The sequence below is a fragment of the Filicampus tigris genome, chromosome 7 (assembly GCF_054856515.1).
Source record: "Filicampus tigris isolate MCC_2025a chromosome 7, RoL_Ftig_1.0, whole genome shotgun sequence".
Classification (NCBI taxonomy): domain Eukaryota; kingdom Metazoa; phylum Chordata; class Actinopteri; order Syngnathiformes; family Syngnathidae; genus Filicampus; species Filicampus tigris.
In genome coordinates this window covers 26,032,501-26,041,751 of record NC_141223.1, presented here as the reverse complement: position 1 = coordinate 26,041,751, position 9,251 = coordinate 26,032,501, and the positions used below count along the sequence as shown (strand labels likewise).

General features: G+C 41.4%; 1 protein-coding gene across 2 annotated transcripts in view; it reads left to right on the top strand.

Moving 5' to 3' along the window:
- Positions 1 to 4,358: 4,358 nt before the first annotated feature.
- The window catches only part of pipox (pipecolic acid oxidase), a 30,417-nt gene continuing 25,524 nt past the window's right edge, over positions 4,359 to 9,251 (top strand). The window contains exon 1 of one of the 2 annotated variants that reach the window (XM_086036577.1): positions 4,359 to 4,582. In XM_086036577.1, the coding sequence (XP_085892703.1) occupies positions 4,472 to 4,582 (111 nt within the window). In that variant the 5' untranslated portion in view covers positions 4,359 to 4,471. The remainder of the gene's footprint in view (positions 4,583 to 9,251) is intronic. The other variant, XM_086036575.1, reaches the window with a different exon arrangement.

Genomic DNA, 9,251 nt, shown 5'->3' with positions numbered 1-9,251 from the left:
CGACTGGTTAGCACGTCCGCCACAGAGGTCGTGGGTTCGATCACGGCCCCGGCCTCCCTGTGTGGAGTTTGCATGTTCTCCCCGTGCCTGCGTGCGTTTTCTCCGGGTGCTCCGGTTTCCTCCCACATTCCAAAAACATGCATGGTAAGTTGATTGGACTCTCTAAATTGTCCCTAGGTGTGATTGTGAGTGCTGGCAACCAATTCAGGGTGTCCCCCGCCTACTGCTCGAAGACAGCTGGGATAGGCTCCAGCACGCCCGCGACCCTTGTGAGGAGAAGCGGTATAGATAATGGATGGATATATATATATATATATATATATATATATATATATATATATATATATAGTCACATTAAATATTGAAGTAATTAAATACAGTATATATTTACTGTCTCTAAAACTTTTCCTATGAAAATATTTCTGACTTGCAAAGTGTGATGGGTCATAATAAAATTCTGACTTCCCTAATCATATGCATGGAAGCTTGATTAAAAAAAATAACAATAAAAAAATTATAAATATATGTATTGATAAAGCGACGGCGAGGAAGTTGTAAAATGACTCCACCAGTTCATTCGAACAAATGCGACCTTCATTCAGCATTCAGAAAATAAAATTAGTCATTTTTCGTAAGAGCTGTTTTGAAATTTATTTTAATTCTGATCGATAAAGCGGAAATGAGAGAAAGAGTATATGAAACAAGGAAAATTTTTTTAAAAAACTAATTTGCTGGCGGCACGGTGATCGACTGGTTAGCACGACCGCCTCACAGTTCAGAGGTCGTGGGTTTGATCCCGGCTCCGGTCTCCCTGTGTGGAGTTTGCATGTTCTCCCCATGCCTGCGTGGGTTTTCTCCGGGTACTCCGGTTTCCTCCCACATTCCAAAAACATTCAAGGTTTCGTGAAATAAAATGTATGCATATCCACAACAATGCCCATCACACTCATAATCAAGCAAGAACAAGTCTAAATAAAAAAGCAACATTCAAGCTTAATTTGTGTGTGCGTGTGTATGTGTATAATTGGTATATGCAGAGATGGGCACTTGACTAAAAAATTGTGGCCCATTGGGGTACCCTTCTGCCGTCCAGTCTATCCTCCATTTTGTCCGGCCAGACCAAATATTAATCGCCTATAGGCGATTAGGGGTAACCGGTTACCCCACCTCTGCTGGACTATATTTGAAATGAAAGACTCACCGTGGCATGGAAGCCTCACCGTGGCCGAACTAAACGCGTCTCCTTTTAAGACCTGCTATAGGACCTTTTTGGACCTTTATGGACCTTTGAGGGCCTCAGCCAACGGGAAATGGAAGCCTCACCACGGTCGGACTAAATGCGTCTCCTCATAGAACCTTTTTGGACCCATTTCGACCTTTGAGGACCTCGCCGCGGACATTGAAGACCCACCGAAAAAATAGACTAGTGACGATTACATAGACGGAAAAAATGGGCTTTCTGACTATGGCGGATAGACAGACCAGTCCATCACATAGGACAGCCCAGCTCTGGATATATGTGTGTGTTTCATGAAAACATTACTGTAAATGTTATGCTGAACAATGACTTTCCAGCCATGTTGTTAGCTTGCTATGGTGTGAAAGGAAAGATTTTGATTGATATTGACTGTAAGAATACAATATTCTTTACTTTATGAGGGAATCAACCCAAACACATTTTTTTTCAAGAATATGTTCCCAGCAGGCCCACTAGTTGAAACACGGCATTCTGATTAGTATTGCGTTTGGGGAATATGAGTTAAGCAGCAAAATCCACCCGTTTTTAGCCATCTCTGGGGGCGGCTATTTTGTCACTTGTGTCGACTGAAAATGGCATCACAACTGCTGAGGCTCAGGCAACGACCAACCACGGCTCAGCTTCAGAAACCAGGTCATCCGTGATTGGTCGTTCCCTGAGCTCTGAGCAGTTGATGTCATTTTCAGACGACAGAAGTGACAAAATGGCCACCCCCGGAGATGGTTAAAAACGGGTCGATTAACTCTTATTCCACAAACGCAATCTTTATCAGAATGCCTTGTTTAAACTAGTGGGCTTGCATAGAACATATTCTTGAAAAAAATATGTTTGGGTTGACTTCCCTTTTAAAATGGATTTTTTGAGAGTTTGCATTCAGATTAATTGTATATTTGTTCTTTAAATATGCAGTTGATATAAATACAGTAACGTGCGGCAGAGTATCAAGGGGACTAAGAATACTGTAGCCATGTGAAAAAAGCAGAAAACTCACAAATATCAAAATGTTCTCTTACGTGTGGGAGTGGTCAGAGAGGGACAAGGGCGGTGGCGATGGCCACCATGTAGCTCCAGCCCTGCCGATATGAGATCAAAAAGGTCGGACAAGGTGGAATCCTTTCTTCTTTCCTGCTCCCTTTCACAGTGGCTTGAATTGTGCTTCAAAAGATGATTCTTTCGGCAGAGACGTAACCCGTTGACAGATGCATTTCCTTATAAAGTTCATCACTCAGTGACAGGTAGTGGTGAGCGACACGTTGGCTGAGTCGGTCACATGACTTTTTCTTTTTCTTTTTTTCTGGCAGTGTGCCCAAGTCCGGTACTCAAGAACCCCTATCCAGTCTGTTTTAGGTGTCTCCCTAGGTCCAACACACCTGATTCAAATGATTAGGATCATTAGTTACCAAGCTACTGCAAAGCTTGCTGATGAGCTGATCGTTTGAATCAGATGTGTTGGGTATGGGAAACATATAAAACAGGCTGGATAGAAACTCCTGAGGACCAGACTTGGGAACCCCTGATCTGTGGTCACGCACATGTTGGTGTTGCCGGACCCATCACTAATGCTCTCTTGAAATCATTAAACAGACCTTAAAGGGACACTTGGATGAGCTTTTCATTGGCACTTATAGAATAGGTTTGCATGTAAAAATGATGTCAGTAATAAAATGCCCCCCCTAAAGATTATGTAGTGATTTAAGGGCTTTTTTTGTGATTAGATTCACAACAAATTGGCCCGCACCCCTTTTGGAGCTCGGCTTGTTATTTTTCTGTTTCAGCGGTCTACGTCAGAGGAGGGAGTCAAGTGTGGTAATATTGCTCGCTTCGTCAGTTCCGTTGTCTAAAATGGCGACTGATCGCCACCAAAATGCAAATGCACATTACTAATCTTGTAATTCCAGAGGTGGGCATTCCGTTTGACTGACGGGCGGGTCCGTCTATCAATAAGGCCTACAGCCTCACCCTGTGTATGCAGTGTAATCAAATATAAAAAGAGTACAAAGGCTTCAGGGGATGAGGAAAGAGTGGAGAACTCACGGGCTTTACATCTGACTACAATCCTCGCAGAGGCTGCAGTGATGATTGCATCATCCTATCTGGATCTGAATGAATGTGCTTTTGATGAATTTGTTTTGAGTGGATATCTGAAGTGACAAAAGCATGTACATTCAATAAAAGCTACGTTGGTATAAAAAATTGTTGGTAGAGGAACTTAGTAAAAATGGCAATGACATACAATACAAAAAACAGCCTAGTTTTGTGAACAATACCTCTTGCAATCAGTTTTGTATATCAAAATAAATGATAAATTTAAAGGTGATTTCAGAAAAGGTTTGGAAAGTTATATAAATATAGGACGTATATAGGACGTTTTGAGGAATGGATGAGCCTTAACTGCCAAGGAACAGTTTGGAAAATTATATAAATACAGTATAGGACGTTTGGGGGTATGGGTGAGCCTTAACGTCCAAGGAATCAAGTAAAAATCCATCCATCCATCTATTATCTATACCGCTTATCCTCACAAGGGTCGCGGGCGTGCTGGAGCCTATTACAGCTGTCTTCGGGCAGTAGGCGGGGGACACCCTGAATTGGTTGCCAGCCAATCGCAGGGCACACAGAGACAAACATCCGCAGTCACAATCACACCTAGGGGCAATTTAGAGAGTCCAATCAATTTACCATGCATGTTTTTGGAATGTCGGAGGAAACCGGAGTTCCCGGAGAAAACCCACACAAGCACGGGGAGAACATGCAAACTCCACACAGGGAGGCCGGAGCCGGGATCGAACCCACAACCTCTGAACTGTGAGGCGGATGTGCTAACCAGTCGTCCACCGTGCTGCCCTTCAAGTAAAATTAACTGTGGAAAAACAAAATATAACATAGTTTTGTATCTGAATGCTGCATGTATTTTTAACCCAAGAAACCGTGTAAATATTGTTTTTTTTAATATTGTATTTAAAAAAAAAGCTATTCTTCATTATACACATGCGTCATTTCCCATATATCTTTCGTCCTTTGAGATTTCCTGTAGCGGGCAGGGGTGTGTGTCGTTTCTGGGCAGGCGGGGGGCGTGACGTTCCCGCGGGGGGCGTCGTCAAAGGGGCGTTTCGTTGCGGTCTGTGGTCTGCAACCAGATCCATTTGGGTTCCAGCGGCGTTGAAGAAGTTATCCAACTTGTATTTGAGAGTGTTGCAGTGTTACTCACCCACCATGTCGACGGCTGGAGTTTATGATTACATCGTACTTGGTGCTGGTGTCCAAGGATCTTTCACATCTTATCAGCTGGTGAAAAGGAAAAAGAAAACTCTTCTCCTTGAGCAGGTGTGTCACACGATATCTTGTCCGAACTACACGTGCCAGAAGGGTGTTGAGAAATCAGTTACAGTCAAGCCGAATGTCAAAGTCGCAAAAACTTTTGCCAACTCTTATAGTCCAAGGATACTTATGCAATATTCATCCATGCATGCTGTGGATGAAGGGTGGAAAGTCTGTTACATGGGAGTTGTACTGTATTATCACGTGAAAGATTTAAGTACACATTGTAGTTATGTTTGTATAACACTAATAATAACCACAATAATATCGTATATATAGCGCCTTGAGTGTCTAGGGACCCCAGGAAAGTTAAATTAATACTAACTAAATTGATACATTTACCAATAGATTGTTGAATTCATCTGTTATTGCCTACACACTGTTGTAAGCATTCTGCATATACCCTTAATTCTACTTTCAAATGTTTTAATTGGACCACTAATGTCTTAATGAATCTGATAAATGCTGATTTTTCTGAGTAATTTTATTAAATTCAAATTTTAAAAAAAAATCTAATGTTGATATTTTCATATTTAATAAACATTGTGTCATGTCAGTTTTTGTTGATTATGGCATCCGCCATGTGGACAAAAGCGCTAGTGTTTTGACAAAAGTTAACTTCCCATGCGTACTGCGGTCAAGCTATCACGCTCTCGTTTTTCCGTGGTCAAGCTATCTGCTCCTACGTTTTTGAGTGCGCGCGTATTCCCAACCTTACGGTAAATGCTTTTCCGCGTGTCGCAACTGTGCACAAAATACAGTGCACAATGCATCACTCCCTTCACGTTTGAACTGCCATAAAAAACATTCCTCCAATAAGTAGAAAATCATTCCAGTGGGTTCTTCTTCCAGGTGGCCCATACTATCAGCATACGAAGTTTGGACTGATTTTACTGTACAGTTTTTTTTTTTTAATTAGAGGCAAAGTCTGCACAAAACGCAGGCTATGCAGTAGACAAATCATCATTTCCCTCAAGTTTGAACTGCCATGAAAACCATTCCTCCAGTAAGTAGAAAATCATTCCAGTGGGTTATTCTTCCCGAAGAGGAATACTATCATCATGTCAAGGTTGGACTGATTTTACTGTATAGATTTTTCAAAAATTAGAGGCAAAGTCAGCACAAAACACAGTACATGCAGTAGACAAATCATCATTTCCCTCAGGTTTGGACTGCCATCAAAAAACAATCCGCCAATAAGTAGAAAATTATTCCAGTGGGTTATTCTTCCTGAAGAGGAATACTATCATCATGTCAAGTTTGGACTGATTTTACTGTACAGATTTTTCCAAAATTAGAGGCAAAATCTGCACAAAATGCAGTATATACAGTACAGAAATCATGATTTCCCTCAAGTTTGAACTGATATAAAAATAATTTCTCCAATAAGTAGAAAGTCATTCCAGTGGGTTCTTATGCCTGGGGGCCCATAGTCTGAGCATGCCAAATTTGGACTGATTTTACTGTACAGATTTTTCAAAAATTAGAGTCAGTTCGCGCAAAATACTGTACATACAGTACATCATCATTTCCCTCAAGTTTGTACTCCATAAAAAAACATTCCTCCAATAAGTAGAAAATTATTCCAGTGGGTTCTTCATCCTGAAGAGGACTATTATCATCATGTCAAGTTTGGACTGATTTTAATGTATAGATTTTCTTTTTAATTAGAGGCAAAGTCTGCAAAAAATACAGTACACGCAGTAGAGAAATCATCATTTACCTCACATTTGAACTGCCATAAAAAAAAAAATCCTCCAATAAGTAGAAAATTAATTCAGTGTGTTATTGTTCCTGAGGGCCCATACTATCAGCATGCCAAGTTACTTATTGGAAGGATGTTTATTATGGCAGCTCAAAGGTGAAGGAAATTATGATTTCTCTACTGCATGTACTGTATTTTTTTGCAGACTGCTTCTAATTAAAAAAAAAACTGTTCAGTAAAATCAGTCCAAACTTGGCATGCTGATAGTATGAGCCACCACGAAGAAGAATCCACTGGAATGATTTTCCACTTATTGGAGGAATGTTTTTTATGGCGGTCCAAACCTGAGGGCAATGATAATTTTTGTAGTTTGTACTGTGTTTTGTGCAGACTTTGTCTCTAATTTTTGAAAAATCTATACAGTAAAATCAGTCCAAACTTGACATGATGATAATATTCCTCTTTAGGAAGAAGAATCCACTGGAATGATTTTCTACTTATTGGCGGAATGTTTTTTGATGGCAGTCCAAACCTGAGGGAAATGATGATTTGTCTACTGCATGTACTGTGTTTTGTGCAGACTTTGCCTGTATTTATTTATTTTTTTTAAAACTGTAAAGTAAAATCCGTCCAAACTTCATATGCATATAGTATAGGCCACCTGGAAGAAGAATCCATTGGAATGATTACAAGACGCCGTCCAATGGAACGTAACAGCTGATAATGGTGCGTTCCAATTTGGCCACACTCGGCTGTGGAGTCGGATGCGCACATTCAAGAGACCCCCGGTGTTTGATGAGGTCTTTCCTCACTCTGACGCCGCTTCACTTTCGCGGCTGCAAGCGGTGTCGGACAATGCACACGACTGCTTGGGAAGCAACCCCGCGACCTGAAGACGCAGGCTCATGATCACCTCCACACGCTGCGCGGACTGTAAGGAGCTAATGTGCTACGCCTTTTGTTTTAACGGCCTGAAGCCAGTTGTTGATATTAGCTGTACCGTTATTCTACTGTTAGCTGGGGAGGGAAGGGGGTTGGGGAAATAAAGATCCATGCTTGTCCGATTGCTTGCCCGCTGCCAGTCGCCGTCTGCCTCCTGAGAGTTGACTTTAGCGTCGCTAAATGTCCAAAATATAAGCAGTCGGGGTTCGTGTGCGCATTCATGCTCTTGTCCGCTTCAGCCTGTGTAAGTGGAGAAGCGATCGCCTTGGTATTTTTGATTTTGTGGAGGTGATCGTGATGACATTCACGTTTTATGTCAATAAATCCAAACTATTGTGCAGAACACTTTTATACTTTCACAGGTTGAAGTGGACAAGAGTAGTAATGTGCATTTGCATTTTGGTGGCAATCGGTCGCCGTTTTAGACAACAGAACTGACAAAGCGAGCAATATTACCACGCTTGCCTCCCTCCCGTGATGTAGACCACTGAGACCGAAAAAATAAGCCCAGCCCCAAAAAGGGGCGGGGCAATTTGTCGTAAATCTAATCACAAAAAAAACCCTTAAATCACTACAGAGTCTTTTGGGGGGAGCATTTTAGTACTGATGTCATTTTTACATGCAAACCTTTTAAATAAGTGCCAATGTTAAGCTCATCCAAGTGTCTCTTTAAAGCGGAAGTCAACCCAAACATATTTTTTTCAAGAACATGTTCCCAGCAGGCCCACTAGTTGAAACACGGCATTCTGATTATTTTTGCGTTTGTGGAATATAAATTAAGCAGCAAAATGCACTCGTTTTTCGCCACCTCTGGGAGGAGGGGGACATCACAACTGCTCACAACAACCAATCATGGCTGACCTGTTTTCTGAATCTGAGCCGTCATTGGTCGTCTGGCTTATAAGATTAATCTGATCTGCTGAGTTGGAGATCCAACTTCAGGAAGAGGGTTGATTAAAATTCGAATGTGGTACAAATTCCGACTTTTATCTCTTACTTGGCGAAAGTGTGGAGGATGCATCGTGGTCTTTATGAAACTGAGGGGGACCTGTGTCCATCTGTGCCCATATTGCCAGAGTGAAATGAACTGTGGAAATGTAGTGTCTATTGTTGTAATCATGAGCACTCAGGGTGTCTCACATTTGAACGAATAACAGCTTCCTTTCTTTATGATGTTTTATAAAAATGATATCATTTATACAAGCAGAAGCAGAGCTACGCAGTGGCCAATGGTGACTCCCATCTCCATAGCTAGGATGTGGTTTTGATATAACATGATTTTGTGGTGCAGATAATTAGTTCCGCTTTGTTGCCCTTTTCACACAGTCACATGATACTGGAGTACTTAGATGTCATGCAACCATACACTCCGAAGAACCATCTAGCTAAGCATGTGTTGATGCTGTTCAGCTGCACGGACAATATCAAACGTCATTTCATAACAGTGGAATCGGTTATACTAATGAATATTAAGCATGATTGCTTCTTTCCCAGTTTAGCATACACTGCACGTGGCAGTGAAGTCAATGCACTTTTAGAAGTGAATTGATTGAATAAGCCATCGAACAGCAATATGCAAAATGGCTGGTGACAAATGGGGTTGCCAACATTCATAAATGAAAATAAGCAGAGCTGGGCATTCCGTCCCATGGATGGAACGGTCCGTACATCGGTCCCGGATGGACACCCATTTTGTGGAAGGTCGGATGGAGGACGAGAACTCTTTTCAAAAGGACAGACTAAGCAAGGACGGATGTAGGTTTTGAGACTGTAGATTTTGCAATAATTATTTTTATTGTGAAATAACACAATAAAAAGTGAAAACGTGCAAAAACCCAATAGTATTGCGTTATTACGCAATCTTAAATATTCTCGTGATGTCCCCTGGCTTGCTGCGTCCACATCATTATCATTATCATCATTATCATCTTCATCATCACATCACGGCGGTTGTTGCTGGCAGCTAAAAACTATCTTAGTTAAAGAGTTGTAAACAATTCAATCCACTAATGATACTTGGCCGGTAAG